Source organism: Diuraphis noxia, unplaced genomic scaffold (assembly GCF_037042655.1).
Source record: "Diuraphis noxia isolate RWA-SAM2 unplaced genomic scaffold, SU_Dnox_SAM2 contig0005, whole genome shotgun sequence".
Classification (NCBI taxonomy): domain Eukaryota; kingdom Metazoa; phylum Arthropoda; class Insecta; order Hemiptera; family Aphididae; genus Diuraphis; species Diuraphis noxia.
Genome location: NW_028301715.1, coordinates 42853099 through 42876316, shown reverse-complemented (window position 1 = coordinate 42876316; position 23218 = coordinate 42853099). Strand labels below are relative to the sequence as shown.

At 28.8% G+C, this 23218-nt stretch overlaps 1 protein-coding gene across 1 annotated transcript in view; it reads right to left on the bottom strand.

Moving 5' to 3' along the window:
* Nucleotides 1-763: 763 nt before the first annotated feature.
* LOC149055373 (uncharacterized) overlaps nucleotides 764-23218 on the bottom strand; it is a 51211-nt gene continuing 28756 nt past the window's right edge. The window contains exon 2 of the mRNA XM_089229656.1: nucleotides 764-1579. Within this exon, the coding sequence (XP_089085782.1) occupies nucleotides 777-1579 (803 nt within the window). The 3' untranslated portion in view covers nucleotides 764-776. The remainder of the gene's footprint in view (nucleotides 1580-23218) is intronic.

The following is a 23218-nucleotide window of genomic DNA, read 5'->3' as shown; positions in this document are numbered from 1 at the left end:
AATTTTTCGCGTCGAATCGCGTAGTAGAACGTTTTGCACATTTTGTACCTTGGCCGTATACAAACATTAAAATTTAATTAAATTGTTGGGTGTTAACTGAAGCGGCCTATCATGTTTTATTTTTTAATTGCTTTTTCAAAGCGATAATTTTCAATTACAGTAAAAGCAAGAAAAAGAATCTGCAGTTTTCCATACCAATAATAATATAACAACGTAACAGTTTTAATTTTTATTCCAAAATCCCTAAAATGCTACACGGTTAATATATAAATAAAATACAAAATAGTGTATTGCAAAAAGAGGGAATCCGAAACGAATCGCACTCAATCACTATGATTAGAAAACTCGGCAATAGCTATATATCTGCAAGCAGTGCAAGCATACCGTCGAACTCGGTCGCAAATATATATACTTCGTTTTAATCACTGTTTACGAATCGTCGCTGTAATATTGTCGAGCATTTATTATATTATTGCATTATATCATTTGATGCGACTGATTAATATTATTATTATTATTATTGTAATGTGATTGTATATTTTGATTTTCGAAGACAAATAATTGTTGACGATCCATTAATCGTCCCATAAATACACGATAATTACAATATTATTATTATTATTATTTTTTTTTATTGAACTAAAAAAAACATCAACAACAAAGGCTATTAGTTTTTTGTTAAGATACAATGTTAAGGATATTACAATGTTTATATGATGCTAACTACATATGGTTACTATTTAAGTTAATGTTACAATTTTTTTTTTTTAATACGTTTAAATTTTGTTGTATAAATCCGATCCTTTGAGAAAGGCTATCATGTTTGATGTGGTCTCGTTGCTCGGTCCCAGAGCTCCATACAAGTTGGGTGGAATGTTGTATTTCTCCAAAACTTCTGAATATTGATAACACTCTGTTATTATATGTTTCACAGTTAGTGTAACCCCGCAAGCTGCACATTGAGGGGGTTCTTCTTTGGCCATGAGGTGTTTATGTGTCATCCTTGTGTGGCCTATTCGGAGACGATTTATAATAATTTTTTCTCTTCTGCTGAGATATTGATTTTTCCAACTTAGGATTGTGTTTTTTATTTCATTGAGTTTGGTTCGTTGTTTTGACCAGTGCGTTTGCCATTTTATTAGTGTATTGTTTTTAATTTGGGTTTTGATGTCGTCATATGTTACTATGTCCAGGAACTGTATATTCTGGTTGTTAGGCTGTGCCGCTTCCTTTGCTGCTTGGTCTGCCGTCTCGTTCCCCCTAATATTTGTGTGTCCTGGTACCCAAATGAAAGTGATATTTGTTCCCCTAAGCTTTAGTTCGTTGGTTTTTTCTTGTATGTTCTTAGCAATGTCAGATGGGTTTGTAGTATTTTCTAAGCTTCGTAGTGTGCTCAATGAATCAGTGAGTATCAGATTATTTGTTAGCATTTTGTGTTGTTTTTGTATGTATTCTATTGTTTTGAGGACGGCTATTGCCTCAGCAGAAAAGATAGAACATTCATTTGGTAATCTATATCTGATAGTTGTATCGGGGTGTACAATTGCAATACCAACTCCTTTTTCAGTTTTTGAAGCATCTGTGAAGAACATGTTGCAGTTTTGGTACATATCAAGTACTAATATTATTATTATATTATTATATATTTTACATCGTCGAATAACATTATAATAACATTTTGTATAATCATTGCCAGGCTTAGGGTGAGGGGTAGCCGGGTAGGTTGTTGCGAAGAACGCACACAAGTTTGCCTCCCCCCCAACCCCATTGCAGTTTTGTATAACTATTCATCAGTTAATACTGGATAAATTATTGAATTTATATTTACATATCATGTAAAAAAATTTAATTTATTTTTCATTAAAAAATTATGGGTATTTTTGCGTTTTTATGTATTTATTTAATGGATATTGATATTATATGTGTATTACGACGTGGAGCAATATAATGACAGTAATAGTAATAGCAATCTATATATACGTGTGTTCGTTTAATGTATTGAATTTCTGTGAACCTAGATCGCATATTTTATAGGGCAGGTTTATCCGTGTACTTGGTGTTTATTTGTTTTTTAAAACTTTTGATCATAAAACATCTAGGTACACCCCAACCGGCACTTTAATAAAATATTATGGGTCATCGTGCGTATAAGACATTGAGCACAGTGCGTGTGCCCACACAATATCAATAATTAGGTATTACGCGTTATCATTATTATTATTGTTATCATTATTACATCGTGCCGTGGTGACTTGTATTTTATATATTTTTTTCATTTTCCCATGCTGTCACTCACTTACCGCCGCGGTGGTTCAATGTTTTCCACCTCGCACGTTGTACTTTATATATAGCTGGTGTACAATGCATTTGTCCTTATTCTGCAGCACCGAAGTAGGTCGTGCGGGTGCGGCTACACGAGGGGGGGGGGTCGTGGTTAGGCCGCAATCCCTCTTCGAAACGTCTTAATTCGTGAAAATGTATTTCTTCGAAATTACCCCTTAGTTCGCAATAAACTGCAGAATAAGTACCTATGAATTTCGAATAACAATATTATCATAGCAAACCCTTTCTAATAGAAAAAAAATCTTTGTGTGCTACTGCAGGTCGTATAAGTTTAACTGTGACCGGACCGGAAACGTCTATTGTTGCTGCGAAAATAATAATAAGGACTTGACGACTCCAAATATATTACGAGTGACAGAGAGGAGATTTAAGGTCGAATCCCAATAAAATATCCCTCCAAACTTACCTACGCAGTTAGTGTTGCGCGTATTGTGTATGATGTCATTGGCTATTATTGTGTATATAATTTATCAGTAATTACCTTTGTTATACTATTATTATTATTATTATTAATTACAATTCCTAATGGAGAAACTAAATCATCAATTACCATCAAAGTTCGTGAAAAAATTATGGAAATTTATGTAAATGTTCGCCGTTCGCCCACAATCCACATTATATTATGATACACTTAGGTATTATAATATATTATAGTGACTGATCCACTGATCTGACGACGACAGCGCTTACTCGTGTTTAGATTTCGTGAGTTTTGCTTGTGGCGATGAGGACCACTAAGGGATTATATACTATACCATCAGTACGCAGTGGCATATTAGGAAAACTATATTCTAGAATGATGCAGTGTGTACTATACAGTCGTTGTAATAATAACTGTAATGAGTTGTCAATTTATTATTTTAAACTACATTTTATAAAGTTTGACGTATTTTTCACGCTAAAAAACATTTCTAGTCTCCAGGAATGTTTTTATTGAATTATTTACACACATGCTTACCACGTGCATTACCTGACAAAACTATTAACCGTCTGTAGATTACCATCGGATTTTGCTCCGAGAAAAACTGAAAAATATTATTATAATATACGTAGGTACGATGTAATTCGGTTTAAGTGCGCAATAACTTAATTTTGTTTATGAGAAAATCGATGTACCTTCGGCTGTGGAAATGTAAACAACAAGGGTTTTTTACACGGTAAAGTAAGTAGTTCGGTATTGAAATGTTTTTTTTTGAAAAATCTATGTAAAAGCCGACTCCCGTCTCTTCACTTTACAGTAATACACTTGTTTTCCACGCAGTTTACAACAGGATCTTGATATGTTCTTGCTGTTCCCATACTATTGTTTTTCTGGGTCATGGAAAAATATAATCACTTGAAATAAATTTTCTATTTTCTTTTGCATTTTTCTAATTTAATATATTATTTTCTATACAAGGCACGCTTGGAAACCACTAGCTGCAAACACCGTAGCCGGAATAATTACAGCGCAGATAGTGACCATATACAAGCTGCCAGAGGCTTACTTAAATATTGTCGTCAACGAGTTCTAGATCTCGTTATTAGTTATTAGTTTATTACTCTAAAATATTCTCATACACCTATTATCAACTTAAAAATATGTAACATTTTTGCGATCCAGTAACCAAATAATTATAATATTATGGTATAAAATATAAGATAATTTAATATTACGTGATAGGCATTATCCGGCACTGTCCAATATATTTATGCACATCCGTGACCTATATTAAAATAACATTTTCAGATACCTTCAGAAAATTAATTCTGGGAGATGGCCTTTGGAGAATACGGATTCGGGGTTTTAGTTTTCGTGAAATGATCCTTTGGGAAAACGGTCATTCGGGGAAACGTATAGATAATAATCCTTATCCTTTATATTGTATTCAATACTATTCATGTATTATTTATCATATTATTTTTGCTCATACGAAACATATCGTTTGAACCATCGTTGTTTACTGATGATTGTAATTATTGCGCCCGATCCGTTTTGAACTTAAGTAAAAATAATCAAACAATCCATTTTTGTTTTTTCCTGAGGCGACCATTATTATTATTATTATCGTATGGTATTCTTAACAAGCATTACAACTCAATAAAATTATTAATAGATAAACTTAAGTAGAATATTTAGAGGTTAAAATAAATAACCACAATAAAGATATTATGTAATTAGTCAAATTTATGGTAACGACCATGTGTATATTATTTTCTTCGAGACTTGTGCGTATATAGCGATAAATGTTACCGCAAAAGGGCCACGGATTTCGTTTTTAACCCTTCCGGTAATATTATATAATATTACGCTTTACCATACACACACACACACACACACACACATGGAACGTCGTGTTCTATAAGTTGTAAACTATATATATAATACGCTGCACATTGGTGGCGTGCATAAATAGTGTGTGTGTGCGACGTAGGACTTGCAGCTGCGTATATATACGCTCAGCAGACTCTCCTCAAACGCCGCTGGCCAATATCCAATTCAAAGTTTAATAAGGCGTCGTTACCTGCAGTAGACTATACAACTACTAAAGTACCAGATACACTATACGTATATATATATATATATATATATATATATATATAATATATAATAACATTATACATAATATTATTATAACATGACACACACTAGCCCAGTGACTCACTGAATCGTAACAATATAAAATTATATATCATGATAGCAAAACGTATCGCGGTGTATGTACGGTTACAGGGACACTAGGGACAGGATATATTATAGGTTGTTGGTATACAATGAGTAGTTGTATGCAGGACACACTAAAACTTGCAGTAATAATAATAAGACGTTGTTCTGGTGTAAACGACGTGTGGTTTGTTTATTTCCATGCGGTCCTGCAGCAGCGTGCGTGAGCAGCCGAATATAATATAGAAATCCAATATGGCTACGCGAACTATAAAATAGTTTTTCGCGATCATAAAATAAATCTTTTATCATTAAAAAATGGCAGGGTATGTGTAATATTATTGGTGGTGCCTATCGAACTGATCGGGCAGCCAGAGGAAAACCATTATTCGAAAACGATTCCAAAACCATTATCATTCTACCGATAGTGGAATAACGCACAAATAATAATAATATCATATAGATAGGCATATGTATAAAGTAGGCACCTCTTACCCTGCACTGCTCCAAGTGTCTGCTCTGGTCAAGTTAAGAAAGTTGATACTAAATTTAAAAAACATAAGGTAAACCTAACGGTATTTACGATAGGTATTGGTTAATAATTATCATCTCAAACTCGAGGCAAACCCTCAGGAATACATTTCGGGGAAATAATTTATGTAGTTTTATATTTTTATATTTATGGCTTTAGTCACTTTTTTTCAACTATCGAATACAATTTGTATGTATGTATCTGCAGTTTATAATTTTTTTGATCACTTCTCTTTCACTGTAAAAAATATATTATTTTGTAGGTATTTTATATCAAACGTTTTTTTCTAATTTAATATTTCTATTGGGGGTAGAACAATATTTAAATTTATCACACATTTATATAATATCACATATCGGTCTCATGCACCTAAATTATAATCAATTCGGTATATTGATAACCATTTTCATTCTTTATTATTGTATTATGGTTTTTGTATGGTTAATCCAACGCAGGGCACATTCTATACTCCCCTTTATGAATTTTATTATTCCACTTCATATTACGAGTAAATCAATTCACAACGATTTGTGTGTGTTATAATATCTGTGATGTCGGTGTTTTTTTTAAAAAATCTATTTGAAAAAAAAATGCTTATCGAATACCGGCTGTGCCACTTTATCCACTTCATACTTGTGTACAATGTCACGCGTTTAGGTTTTTTGCGCGGTTTTTTTTTTACTTATGACATCAGCATTTTGCTATGTTGAAAATTTCACGAACAAAGAGTCTTAATAACATGTCAGACGGACATGTTATTAATTGGTAAGAAAATCGCTCGTTCTTGATCTCGGGTTTTCTGGCCATCAAGACTATCCCATCACACATCCAATCCTCTAACTTATTCTTCAACGCTAAAATACTAAAAAAATTACTATTATTTTTTGTTCATAGTAGGTATTAATAAAGAGGAACGATAAATATATTGTATTATTGTAATCGGAAAAACGATACCTACGAAAATGTGGTAAGGCATGTTTTAACAGCAAAACAATATTTGCACCGAAAACTATTTGTACAATGTTTCTGATTCAATATTCAGAATTTATAAAAAAAAATAAAAAAAACCAATGCTCACATTCAGTTTGTATTAAAATAATAATACCTAATAATTATATTTTGTCGTAAATGAGTCTTCCACTCTTCACGCCCTTCGAATTACGTACTTTCCTAAATTATGTTACGTGGGTAAAGTTTTACATCGCAGTTGCGTGTTAAGAACCTCGAGGTTTTTGGTCGGCATTTAATGACTCGGTATTTTATTATTCTACGACACCTACGTACTTTTCTCTTATCTAAATTTATTATTAAAATAGCCCAACAGGTCGATTAACTTGGCGTAAAGTATACTAAAATACAATAAGGACAGTATCCGCGTTCAGGATATGGCTCAATAAAGCAGATAACATTTACGATGATTAATAATTACTTATATTTAGCCGTTTTCACATCTATCGTTGACGACCTTCACAGGTCGTTCGAAATTCTAAATATAAAGGTTAACGAGATAAGACAAAATAACATCTAATAAGTTAATTCATATTGTTCATGATTATTTTTGTAAATCAAAACCATTTGTTTTGTGGCGTGTTTTCCGAAGGAAGTGGTTACACACGAACATTACACGCACTACCATTATAATATGATTAATGTACAATAGGTATACAAAATTTGAGCTTTAGCGTTAATTCATTTTTTCGTGTATCTGCCTATCAATACATATTACGTAAATTAATATTGTAATAATGTTAGAAAGACATTTATTATGACGTTTGATCGTCAGTGTTGTAAAGAACGCTTTTATTTTGTATTCGGTGTACGTATTTGCAGAGTGAACGTTTTTAAATCCGTATTCGAATACTTTTTAATAATGTTTTTCATATTGTTCCATTATTAATTAATTTTTTTTGACGTAACAAAATAGTTATTTCAGTGAAATACATTATCATTAATAACCGAACCGGAACACTGGAACAGTGACACCTATATTATAATTGTAATATAAGTGGTGCTCACGGTGGAGAGCACCAGCAATGACCGAGTGCAAGTGCGGATCACTGTGACGGTGGCGACGATGACAGAGCGAGCAGATACAGTAATAGACAAAGAAAAAATGACAGTAATCCTCGTAAAAAGGATGGTAAAGGATCAACCACCATAACAGCATCCAAAAAGGTGTTGAAACGTGTAAAATTCAGCGATGCCCGACCCGTGTACCACAGGACACATGTGGCCCACCAAGTCCTCAGAGGTGGCTCAAAACTAATTTTTAATAAATAGAAATAAAATATAATATAAAATAGGTACACGATATTATATTTCCAATGTATTAAAATTTCATTTTTTTTGTGATTGCTTATAATTTTTATCATTAGGTATTGCAGATTGCATGCAACAATTTAGTACATCGTGGGCCACTGTTGAAAAAAAAATGGTTGGGCATCACTGGACCAAAGTGCAAAGCATGAAAGACAAGAAAAACCACATCGACCATATTACAATAACGGACAGAAGGAGGAGAACGCCCTTGTGCGAATGTAACAATGAAGAATAACAGAAGAGGGTAATAAAGACGTGGGGTCTCCAGTAAACAGAGTCGACGTATCGATTATAGATAGTTTAGCTAACATCAACAATATACTATATTTAATTGAGAGATAAAATACGAAGATATATTTTATAATTCCTACTTAATTGTATTTTTTTGTGTTCGATACCTAAATTATTTAGTGAAAATTTTTTATGAAAACGATGTACTACTTAATCCCAAATTCTTACGAGTAGTTTCTGAGTCGTTAAAATGTTTATACTTGGTATAATAGACGTTATATCTTCAAAATAGATTTACAAAAATATAAATTATGTTATATAATATTGGATTTATTACGTATTATACTTGAACCATTAAAAAAAAAAAAAAAAAAATTATAAACGTTGAGTGTTGATGGACTTTTATTAATAACTAATAAGTAACAATTTTAAAACCATAATGCCCTTATATAGGTACCTTCTAAACCTATTATCACGGATCTGTTACCCTTAGTACACAATTATATTGAATAACTCAAGAGTACAAAAGTTTTTGTATAGGTACCTATCTACTATCTATGTGTAATAGACTAATTTATAAAAATAATACCCGAACACAGTTTTAATAATTTTTATATTTTATATTAACTACGCAAGTAAAGTCTCTACCACTTCGACGCTTTATAATATTACTACTACTACTACTACTACTACTACTACTACTACTAATAATAATAATAATAATAATAATATTAGTTTGCAGCTTATTTTTATTTTCTTGTAATTAACTTAATACAAAAAAACCTCAACAATGTATATTGTTTAGTCTATTATTGCACTCGACTATACCTAATAACCACATTTAGTTCGTTAAATATAGAGGAAAATTCTGCGGGCGTTTCATCTGCGTACCCACTATGGCTGCTGTTCAGTAAGACGGATAGACACGAGCGTTCATTTTTGACGGGTGTTCAGTTAATCGTATGATTTGATTGCTGGCGAAAACAGTGGAGGCAGGAACAAAACGTATTTGAACATTTATATTTTTTATTTCCACCAGGGCTTAGCTCATACCTCGGCCGCATAATATTATGTACAATTAACGTTTATTTAACGTCAATCCAAGCGTTTATTATACCCGCAGATTATTATTATTTTTTTTTTTCCGTACGTTTCGTCGCTCCTTTATTTTTAACCGTAGTTCAGAGGGCAGACTTTTATTTCAAAGAATTTTAAAGACCTCCGCCGTTTATACACGTGGATTAATACTCGGCTTAAAATTATACGTCATTTTCTTTTTCTGTTTTTTCTTTTGCTTGTATGACCGAACATTGTGGTTTTGCAATGATTTGAATGCAACGCATTTGCAGGACGGCATATTTTGTGCATTTAATCATCGTGAAAACGTTTACACATTTAAAAATCTCTATTCATTCAAGTATATCGCATAGAGTTATGTCAATCAGCTGCGTGACTTATAGGTGTCACGCCGTGTGAGCATTTAGTACAATATTAAATCGACAGTCATATTATATTTTGTCACGTACCTTCGAATATTGTTCGTATTATGCAAATAATATAATGTATGACTTAACTAACTTTTTTCTATAAACATAATGCAATACATTGTATGAATTTGTTAGGCAGTGAATTTCTAGGTTTCACGTGCATATTTTACAGTGTTCCGCACAAATTAAGACTTATAAGTTATAACATTATATTTTATAGTAATAATATACCATTAGTTATTGAAAATTTGAAAATGCATGCAAAAAAAGTTTAAAAGCTACAACTTTTAAACGGTACATACTACATAGATACGTATGATGTTGTTTACAATATTAGTTTTGTCCTATTTTTAATAGGCGTTATAATATTGGCTGCGACACGATTGAGCATAAAACACCTTTTTCACAACACGATTGAGCATAAATTGTCGGCGTATCAAAGGAAACTGAAATACAAAAGAAAACCAACACGATTGAGCATAAAAAACACTGCAACGTTGCCATTTTCAATTTTGAACTATATAGGTACAAAAATATTTAGTTAAATTAAGTTCGGTGCGAATAATTTTAAGTGGCTGTGTGAAAATTGATTCTTCAGCTTTTCTCTTACAATTTTCTTGATTCGATGAATCAAGCACTGGGAGAAGAGAACTACAAAAATATATATAATTTTTTCACAAATATAGGTTTATCAAAATTAAAGTAAAAAAAAAAAATTGTACATAATATATTTTACATCCCCCTTTATAGAAATGTCTTCCCATAATATTATTAACTTGTAATTACTTTTATGCTAATGACCTGGGATGTTGAAGCCTTTTATTCCAATAAAAAAAAAAAAAAAAATATACCTATATCGAAGCGATGGGATGTGGCCGAGAACGCAGTAATCGCGATTTAATAAATAAATAATATAATTATAAATAAACATTTAATGTAAAATATTGTGTTTACGTTGAATATCATCAGGTGCAACAGGATTTTTTAGTTTTTTAAAAGGATATATTTACAATCTGTATAATAGAAGCTAAAAATACAGTAAGCCAAATGTATGGCAGTTTGTTGTACTTGTTTATTTTAAGAAAAAAAGTGGGTCCCATGACTCCATAAAAAAAAAAAAATTAAAAATAGGAGCTACAGAACATCAATATGTAGAGAACGAAATATAATTCAAAAAGTGTATTACAGGTTATGCAGATACACCGGGTCGGAAGTGTATTGTTTTAAATAATACATTTTTTTAAATTTTTTAAATTTTTAAGGAAGGGAAATGCCGGGTAAATAAAGCTATTTTTAAAACTGAGTTGAAAACTAGGGTTTGTTATTTTCAATAAAACAATTGGAAGATTTGACGAATTCCTCTCTTAAGTGTACTCTCTTTGTTGAATTTACCGAAATACCTACTTACTGCGCGGAAGTGCTTTTTTTTAGTTGTTTTGCACCGAATTGTAGTTTCTGGATAAACACCGACAAACCGAAACCCTACACACCGTACTCGAACCAATTTAAACTCCTTATACCGCTCTTATACGGTTTATTATATATTACCTAGAACTTTACTATAGAACCTTATATAGCTTCGTTCGGAATATTGTGTGCATTCACTGGAAAAACTCGTTATTAATTGTGTATTACTATTTATTTTTTTGTTGTTTCGTCTGAGAAGAATTTCCGAACACCGTTATCCAGACTCCAGACTCGCAGCAATCTTTATTTTAATTGGTATAGTGGCTTAAATCATTTATCAGGAGGTTTCGTTTAATTTAATAGCAAAGTGTATTTAAAAAAAAAGCGGGTAAGTGGATGTCGCTCTGCTGTACAGTAGGTTACTGTAATGGATGGGATTAAATTTGAATGCAATGATAGGTATCATTGTATACGAAAAACGATTCTGAACGGAGATGATTTGTCAGTCTAGGATAATATATTATATTTAAATATTGTCATATATTCTATTTTTAAACAAATATATTATTTTTCAATTAGGACGCACTTTTGACCTCTATAATGCACCAAGGATATTCACTTTTAAATCGGAAACCACCCCCAAAGTTTGAAATTGAAGCATTATTTCGACTAGTTATGCTGTACACAGACACACAAAAAAAAACACACATCATTGTAATATCAATACATTCATCACTTCGTTCAGAATCTAAAATGATTATAGTAGGGGTACTCATTCGGCATTCCTAGCATTTTATTTCAAAAAAAATATAGCTACTGGACTTAAACCCGAACAAGATTGGATGATTTTTAAAAAATAATGAAGAGATTAAATAACCATTATAATAACAAATAACAACATATTATAAAATGTTATTATCAATAAAACAACGAATTTCATGTAAAAATAAAAATAAAAAAGGCGGGTAAGTCGTGGATGTCGCTCTGCTGTACAGTAGGTTACAAGTGGGTTACTGTAATGGATGGAATTAAATTTGAATCTAATGATATTATATCATAGTGTACAAAAAATGATTCTGAGCGGAGACGGTTTATTTGTCTAGGATATAATATTATAGATTATTAGAAATTTTCAAATCTTAGATTTAAAAAGACAATTTTTTATGAATTACTAGTTTAAAATAATTTGCGAATTTTCGTGATTTTCGTGATTTTTACGTATGTTGTCAAAATTCTGCTGAAAAAAAAATTGTGACCATGAATTTATTTTATTTTTCAACTGCTATTGTAAAAATATGTTAGGAGCCTTGTATTAAATTTTCAAGCTTTTCTACCGAACAAATAAATTTTTATCGATATTTATAGAAAAAAAAAACCAAAAAAGTTGAAAAATTAAAATGTCAGTAAACAGCTCAAAACAAATTTAAATATTTTGAAAATTTTATCAAATATAGAAAATACCTATATAAACATTCAGTGAAAATTTCAAGTATCTGTGGTCATTTGTTTTAGAGTTACACCAAAATAAGCAAATCGCTAAAAGTGAAAATCCAATGTTGTAAAAATTTAAATTTCAAATGCTCATAAAAATTTAATTTGAATTTCCGGTGGACTTTTTATTTGTGATAAAGGAATCTTGTATTAAATTTTCAAATCTTAGATTTAAAAAGAAAATTTTTAATGAATTTCTAGCTTAAAATATTTTGTGCATTTTTGTGATTTTTGTGATTTTTACGTATTTTGTCAAAATTCAAACTTTGAATGCTTATAAAAAAAAAAATTGTGACTATGAATTTCTTTTATTCTTCAACTCCTATTGTAACAATATGTTAAGAGCCTTTTATTAAATTTTCAAGCTTTTCTGCCTAACAAATAAATTTTTATCGATATTAATTTAAAAAAAACTAATAATGTTCGAAAATTTCAAATGCCTATGAATAGTTCAACTTAAGTAAAATTTTTTTGAAAATTGCATGGTGGATAGAATATACTTATTTAAACATTCGGTGAAAGTTTCATGTATCTATGGTCATTTGTTTTAAAGTTACATCAAAAACCAAAATCGATTTTGTCGAAAAATGAGTGTGCGTAAAATTTCCCGTTTTTCCCTTAATTTTTAGTTTGTTTTACTCGATTATTTAGAAAATTATTAAGAATTTTTCACTTTTGACCCTCCAAAGTACCAACTAGATTCACTTTCTGATCGAACGAGGTACTGAAGTCAAAAATCTAAGCATTTTTACTGCCTCAAAACGTGATGACAGACACAAAAAAAAAAAACACACATCATGGTAAAATCAATACATTCATCGCTTCGATCAGAATCTAAAAATAAAAAAAAATATATGTATGATAATAAAGATAATACCCCTCAAAGGCTCAGCTAAAATAACAATTAATATTCATGTTAAAATAAGTTAAACTTAAATTTAGGATAAGTTATGAACACACAACGACTTATATCTTTGTAGCGATGTGATTGTGAAATTTTCTCGTGAGCCAAAGTAAACGAATTTTTTTTTAAACTTAAATGATATTATACAGTCACATAATTATATCAACCCATATTAAAATAGTATGTAATAAAAAAGACCTGAAATACGCTTATATCTTAAACACTTATGGTTGTTTAAGCAAAGTTGATATTAATTTTTAGTCAAATAATTACTTATTCACAATGATACATCAATTTTAAAATACCTCTGTCATCGTGGGTATTAAAATACAATATTTAGCATTTGCAGCTTATCCAAAATATCACTCCTTTTAAATCTCTAAAAGTAGGTCATTGTAGTTAAAAGCATTAAAAATTATTATTTTTGCGTTGATAGAATACTTACAATTAATTTATAATATCAAGAATACTATAATTTTGTGAATAAGTATTATGCCTATACAGAATGGTTGTTTAAAAAAAAAAAAAAAAAAAAAAACACTATAAAAGTAGTGTACATCTCTACACGAGTTCGATTTCAAACATTTGAAAATAGTGCTGTCTATCTGAAAACATTTACCTAACCGATATTACTCGTATAATAATAATATTATTACTTTAATGATGTGTGTTTAGTTAATTGCCAATGTGACAATGTAACACGACTGACAAGTGTTCCGTGTGTCGTGTGTGATGGACTGCGATGTTGGAATTATTATATTTTGAAACACTTCGGTAAGTGTCGTATAAATAATATTGTAATAATATTAAACAACAACAATACCTAATACGATTTTTATTTATTTACATTTAAATACGGTTTTGTTCATAGATTGCAATGTTATGAATAGTATACATATACGCAAGGATTAAAACATAAACATTTCGATGATTTATTTTACGCAGTGTTAACTATGCGAGTAGTGAGTGTAAGTATAGGTTTTGTTAAACAGTTGCTAAAAAAACGATGATTTTCGATTTTTTTTCTACAACTTGCTTTGTACACTGAAGGTGAGTAAGAGTTACAAAAAAATATCATATCCAATACAAAAGTATTTGACTCGCAAACTACAAACATAATAATATCATAACATTCATAATAACATAATACCAACAAAACATAATGATATTTTTGGGTATCATTTAATATAGACAGTTGTGTATCATGCTAGATATATCTCATCTATCGTCCGCTAGTCATATTGTAATATGCGAATTTATGCGAATATGCGAAATACTTCCGTTTTCATTTTAAACATCATCTTTAACTTACTGCTGACATCGGTATACTTCCTTTTTATGATGTAGTAGTCTTGAGAGTTTGTTGCATTGGAGATACAACACTATTGTTTTTAGACGTATTATTATACAAAACATACATTTTTGGAAAACATTATTATGTATTTTATATTATTGTATAAATCAACAACTATACAAACGTACCTATAGCCAAAAGAGAAATTATGTTTAGTTATATTATAGGTAATGACTATTTCACGATGACATTCACCAGTTTAATATTCCATAAATAATAATGTTTTTACTTACATATTACATTACATTCTAAAAACATATTACGAATAATTTTATAAATTGTAATTTTAATTTTAAAAAAGGAGGAAAGGTTCCAATTGTAGGTAACCGCTCTGCTGTATAACAATAGTCAATAGGAGTCGAGTTTACATAGTTATTGAATAGAAAACAGAAATGGATTTGTTAATTATTGTTCACACAGATTGTTTAACTGCCAAGGCTTGGCATTATTGAATTTAAAATTTTTTGAAAAAGTTGAGTTATCACAATACAAAAATTAAAAACATGTGTGTTATATGACGTATAAAAACTGTTCATATTAATACGAGTATATTGTAGACAAATTTATGCTTATAATTCTAATTTTTCTAATGCAGATGTTTGTTAATCAATGTTCAATGAGTTTATACACTATAGAATAGTGTAAGACTTTTATTATTTATTTGTGTGCCGAAATGTGTGTCGTAAAATGCATGTTTGTCGTTTAGTGGTTTAGCTACAATTCAACGTCAACATATTTTTTTTTCGTTTTACAATCGAGTGTATATTTGATCCTTTAGTTATGCAACTATAGTGATAAACACAAGTAAATGAAATACTTCAACATTGAAATAATTGAATGAAGAATAAAATAAACAAATATGATACAATATAATATAAGTAATCTACAATAACGAATGTATATTTTCGTAGTATTATTGAATTCATCAATTAACTACAAATACAATTGAACTATAAATTATCAATATAATACTTAAACTTATACTCTTAGAATTCTGAATGCAGCGTGATTGATATTTTACAGCAACTCATTGTCAGTAAATACCTACTTATTATCTCACATGAACAATTCAAGTTTATTTCTTAATATACTCTTATAAATTTCTAATACTGATTTAATACTTGGAAATAGCTCTGAATAACTAATAGAATATATTATGTATATTTACTTGGTTTAAATAAATATATTTTTAGCACACATAGCAAATGAACATACAATATATTATAATTTATAATAAGAACTACAACGTAATTAAAAAAATTGATTTTTTTATTTAAACAATTAATATGAAAATGTAATAAATAATATATATTATATATATTATATATTATTAATATATATTATATTATTATAATTGAAGAATTCTTTATAGGAATAACGTAAGTTGAACGTGTGTTCATTATTGTAAACAAAAACTAATTATATCAGCATACAAATACTTGTATTAAATTTAATTAATTAATAATTATTTATTTGATAACCTTATGGTGGGTAGTCATAAGTAAACAATAATTTCACAACTTAAATATAAGTATAATATTATAAAAAAAATGTTCATGTCTGTAAATGGTCCAATATAGAATATATTATGTATATTATGGAAATATTATAAATAAAAGTCCATTTTGATATAGTATTGTGGAAATTAAATCTAATAGGTTAATAATAGAGTAGTTTCACTAAACTAATTTAATCCGATTTAATTATTTATAAATTATAATAATTATTGTATAATATGTATAATAATAATTTAATTATCTATGCTTTATATTTAATTTGAATATAAATTTAAATGGTTAATTTATAAAAGCTATTTTAGTAAATAAAAAATTATTCAAAGATTAATGTCATGACTAAGTTCTGAATAATAACTTTTACTAAATGTACTAATGTGAATTGCAATAAAGAACACGCCTTGAAACTTATTGTTTTGTGTAGTATTATATTTATGGTTGATAAAGACTAATACTCAATTCAATATGTCCAATGTGTTACGAACGTTATGAAAAACGATAAACAACTTCCCCCTTTTTATGAACCTTGAACCAGACATTAATAATTAAGATATTCTTAATCTAAATATAATTATTTAGAATAAGAATATCTTCGTAATATTTTATCAATTTACTAATATATCTTTTATTTATTGACCTTCAATTTATATTTGTCTACTTCGCATACTTTACTGTAATTCTATCGTTGTTATAATTTAAATCTATGCTTACTTATCCATTATACAAAATATATTTTTTACTTGGAGTATACAGAAGAAATAACACATGATTGTTAAATCAATATATTCATCTCATCGTTCCATTCAAAATCTAAGATAAAAGCTTTAACTAACTATTTCATTTACAAATATCGTTGCATTATATGTAGGCATTATGTGCGGATATTATATTATGTTGTTTTAACTTAATTCATACTTAGACTACAACAGAGTACATATTGCGTACATTATCATAATTTGGACTATTATAATAGACAATACTAATGAGCAGATAGAAATAATACAGTGGTGTACCTAAATTGTCTATCCAAAACGCCGTGTAACGATGTTTCATGTTTGTATTATTGAATACTGCAATGATTTTTTATTTTAAAAAAAAATATAACTACAATATTAATATGTAGCCAGAGAATAATATAGACTATATTTTATGTAAAACATGATCTGTATAAAAAAAATTTTTCAATATTTTATAAAAGGGGCTTTTATAATAGCCCATTATTAAAATTCTACGGTAGAACTATTTCAACATAATTTTATAACTTATTGGCTTATTAATTCGATATTTAAATTTGAAAGTAATTCATGTTATTAAATTTATGTACATGCTTTTATAAACTGCTTTATTTATGATTATTAAAATATATTGGATACGTGTACTTAAACTATAGAGTTCAAGAGTTGAATTTATTTAAAAATGATTTAAAAATAATAAATATAACATTATATGTTATTTATTTTAATGAACTAGTTCATGTATGAATATGAAAGTCCTTTCAAAAATGTGTTCCTATGGCATAAAATAAAAGGAAGTCCATATAGTATAAAATATGTAAATAGTGTATATATATATATATATATATATACACGCTTTTACTAGGCGCCTACTACATATATTTGTCCTTTTTAATAGCATTAAGTTTCTATTACAATTTTGTCAACAACCATAATGTAGTTTAGTACTCAACGAAACGTGATGTAGAAATTTTAAATATTTAAGATGAATATATAAGTTTCTTAAAGCCACGATCAAAGTTAAAATGTTAAAATATTGTAATAGTTCATTGATCAAAGTAAGTTTAAGCTTATATTATATAATAGAACATAAAATTAAATTTTAAATTTTAAAAAGGTCTAAACTGTTGGTATTTAATAATACTGGCTATTCGAAATAAAAAAATAAAAAACGTATATATAACGATAATATTATTATGAAGCAGGGGTTCATAAAATACCACTTTACACTGTAATAAGTATGTAAGTAAATACAATATCATTATTTTATGATTTTTAATAAGATTTTAAAATGCATACGTCATGTACTATGCTAACTTATTTAAGTGTTAATTACACAATGCGTATTATGAAACAACATAATCAATTCATATTCATTATATTATTACAACTATTTTTCAAGAATTTTACGAAATTTAGTCAACTTTTAAGTATCACGAGTTACACTTACTTAGCTGTTACGAGTTACAAGGGGAAATCTAGACTATGCTTGAACAAAGAATGAATTGAGATATAATTCAAATGATAAAAACAAAAACAAATTGAATATCCTACTGGACCACTATTACTGACTGTTTAGTAAATAGCTAGGAGATAAAATGTAATAATCATAAAAATATAATATCAAGTCTGACTTCTGTGTGGACTATACAATTATTTAATATCATTATGACACCATTATTAAAATTAATTCGTGAGATGCGTGGACAGATGTGGACCGTATATTTGTGATTAGTAGATTTATCAAAGTCACTAAGAGCGAAAAGACAAATTAAACTCATCAACCTGATGAAAAAATGTAATTGTTATTTGTTCCTTGCAGACATCCATACTATAGTAATGTTATAGAATAGTGTAAATTTAATTTCGGACAACACTCTGTTACCTGATATTGATATCAGTTTAAGCAATCTTTTTACTATTAACCTATTTAATTTCGAATAGAGGATTTTAATGTTTAATTCTAAATAGTATTGCTATTAATACAATATAATATAATATATTATAATTGATATAATATGTTATTTATATTATAAAAACAATGAAACCATTCACTCGATGTTCGTTGCTGTACAGTTTAATATTTGATTTACGTCTGCTATAATATGCGTACGTCAAATCTTGGAAATATAACACTACTAAAGTGATATTATAATTTAATATTATCCATAAGTTACTCTCTTAATCGTGACAAAATAAATCTGACCGTCACTGTTATAAGTTGTAATTAATAACTTATTTGTCTAAAATTTTTATTTTTATAGACCTATAGGCTGTAGTGTTCCAAATATTATATTGCTTTGGAATATTGGGTAAAAAATACATACTGTCGTTCAAAAGAGCAAAAGTCTTGAAATGTATCATTTTTTTATGATATAATAATTTTAACAACTTAAAATATTTTTCAAAAAGTCTGTGTATTTGAAATAACTTGAGTATCACGTTAAACGGATCTTACCCATAAAATCTGCACGGGATTCAATGATTTCTATTTGTAGTAGGTAACCACGCGTGCCTCGATTCATCAGCCTTTCGTGGCAGAACATAAATCAGAATTTGATTTTCTTTTTTTGAAATCTTACGACGTACGTCTAATGTTTATATAATATCGAAGTACAAATCTTTGATAAAAATTCGTCTACAGGACCCAAGTGTATAATAGAAAACGCAATATTTTATTGGGGAATTGCGGACATTGTGGGTTTTATTCTTGCCATTACGGTTGTAATATATGTTATGGCCCGCACAGCGCAGCTTATTTGTGATTCTTTTGTGTTATAATCAACATTTTTTATTCGTATACATTTCGTGACATTCGAAAAAAAAATACGTAGGTATCGCTCGTTAATAAATAATTTATCTAAGTGATTTTTGCGCGATCATTGTCATTAAAAATAATATCGTTATTATGTGCGGATAGAATACGACCTTCTCATGACCGTTTCGCTCTTTACTGTTATGGAATCCGAGTATAATATGTGTGTGGGTGTACCTACATTAAAAAAATTACTTATTTAGGAACCAAAATTGTGCCATCATTAATTAAATGACCCATTTACCCTTCTGTATGAAATTGACTAATTATTTATTCGTCTATATACGAAAAAAAAATCCGTGGGTAGCTTTTCTTTTACAAAAATGAATATAATCGCAATATTTTCTCTGTATACCTACCTCAAAGTTGTGTGATAAAACATAAATATTAAAAGAATATTTTATCGACAGTGATATTTTTATGCCAAATGGGTAACAAAGTTGGTATTTCAATAATTTTTGGGATTTGTCTTTTGAGCTATTTTTATTATTATTCGAGCTGTATATCATTATCTTCGTTTCATTTAATGTAAACACAGGAAATTAGTATTTCAGAACAATATAACAGTTATCGAATATAATAATATTTATTAATTCATAATTGTATAAAATATGGAGTTTGCATTAATAAAGTGTCGTTACCTGCATTAAGTATAATATTTTTTTTTTTTTTTTGTAAGGAGAACCCGCGACAACATAGGCCATTGGGTGTGGGGTGGTACGGTAGGGGTTATTTTTGTATGTTTGTTTGTAGGTTTTTAAGTGGGTAGGGTTGTAACACGTATTTGTGTATGTGTGGCAAGGCAACATGCTAAAAATCCCGGGTGGTCACCCATCCGGGAGCTAGCGACTGCGGCCGGTACGTACGCTCAGTGCGTTTCCGCAGATTGAGCGTACGACCGCGCCTCACCAAGCCACATTTAAGTATAATATTATTGTCTTGTTCATTAAACTACTTTGTGACTGGTGCGCAGCTTACCTTAATATTATATTTTTAAGGATATACTTTTGAAGGAAGTGATACCGAGCTGAATGGAATTTGAATAGAGATTTAAGCGGAACATTCATAAAAAGTACAGATTCATTGGTTGAACGGATTTTGAGGTTTGATTTTTAATTAATTTGAGATAAACCAACAGAATACTCCAGTAATTGAACGAAGGCATATGTTCTGGGAAGTTTGAATAGTTATACCAAATTAGAGTAGGTATACTTATCCAAAACTCTAAAATAGTAAAATTACTTTCCTGGATCCATAAGATTTATTTATTATTATATTTTTAAAAACGTTTACAGTTTATTACTTCTGCATTTAATTGTATTCTAATTATTAGGAATTCCATTACAAAAAAAAATATTTTTACGTGAGGTTTTCGTATTTCATTATTGTTTAAGTTTTCTGGTGGTCATAATGATGTTTATTGTCGTTAGAGATACTGATGTTGATTTTTTTAGGTTCTTAAACTTCAAACTTTTTTCACGTTATTATTATAGCGTATACTTCATTACAGACGTTTGTTGTAATATAGGTACATTGTTTAAGTAATTTTTTTTTTACCGCAATAAGGAATATCAGTTTTATTTTGTATTTATTAGTTATTATATCGAATGAAATAGACTTATAGGAGCGTTCATAGTATTTTATTTTTAATTTATTTTTTGTGTTTATTGACTTTCAAGCCATTGTCTGGAATTTTTTAACAAAGTATTTGTCGTTAACTTTTCCAAAAAATATAAAAATAAGTATGTATAATAATATTATACACGAACACATTTATTTTAATGTACCATCTTATAGCTGATATTTATTGCAATTTATTTAAGTTCATACAGATAAAATAAAACCGATTCCAACACTGTATTTTCATTATAAATTAATTGATTGATTTTTTTTTCTAGTATTATGTAAGTATATTAAATTGTATAGAGATTATATTTCACAGAATTTTCTTAATTTTTTTATGAAAATTCATGTTTTAAAAATTATCGTCAATATAATTAAATACACAAATTCAGTTTCCACTAATTTTTAGCAAGTGGAAATAATTTATTTTATATTATATGTATTCAACATGTCAAAACATCATAAGTTATAGATATTAATTTTTTTCATTAATTTTATCATGATAATTGTTAAATATATAGCATTAGTGCATGACATATAATATCAATAAGTTTGATTATTTTTTATCGACGATGTGTGTGCATGCGAGTTTATGCGTGTTTATTTTTTATGACTGTAAAATTAAAGCTATTTGGTCATATAAAATGAAATTACAACACATTTTGTTGTTCGAATTATTTAAATGCTCATATTATAGTATGAAATTCTAACAGAATAGTTCGTATAAAGAAATATTTAAATCAATTTTTTTTTTAAATTTAAATATTATATAATGATATTATAACGTTCTTTCTTCTAAGTAAAAGATCAGCGCTTTCTTTTTATGAAACACTCATTTCGGGTAATGTGACGTAGTTAGTCGGTTGAATTATTTCATTCTTGAATTTAAATAACGACTTTTTAAAGATAGTTAAGCGGCTTGACTACTTTCTCGTTTTAAATATATTGAATTTTCAAGCCGTATATATATATTTTACCTCTTTTAAAGTATACATTAATTATTCATAATGTGTGTTGATGAATTTAGTAGTAATTTATATTTTTAAAATTCGTGAACTTTACTCATAAAATAATAATAATAAAAAAAAAAGACAAACTATATAGGTACCTATAGTATATATAAGAGCATCGATTAAAATTAAACGTTAATTATCATTTGTTCCGGGAGCTGGTGTTTAAAAAAAATAAAATAAATATGTATTTCGAATCATGCAAGATTAGTGAAGATATCGAAGGTTTTTTACGGTTACTGAATACTGAAATTGTATATACCTAGACATACCGCAACCGCTAACTGCGTATAGTATACCCACACGTTGTATGGGTGACGCGTATAATACTATATAATATAAATAACTGAACATAATATCATGATATTGAAGTTTATAAACAAAAATATTTTTGTAGTAACTACCTACACTCCCGCGGTAATAGTGAAACACGTGTTCTCGATTTTGTGAAATCGAAACCACTACCGCAGTAGTAGTTACGTCGATCGACACGAAACGTCTCGTTTTTTTTTTTTGCAGTTAACACGACTACCTTCCACAATCATCAACTACTTTGGTTCCCGAAAATGTGATAAACTGCAGCGTGTGTTCGTATATAATAATAATAATAATAATAATAATAATAATAATAATAATATTATAATCGAATTTCCTCGTCAACGGATAATCTCTAACCAAACAAATCCCCAACAAAACCGTGGCGCCGCCAGTATACGCGCAAACGGTGAAAATCCTTGGTGAGAGGGAGACCATACATATACGGCATTAAGACTCACCCGCGTGTTTCACACACGGCGAAGGATAGCTAAT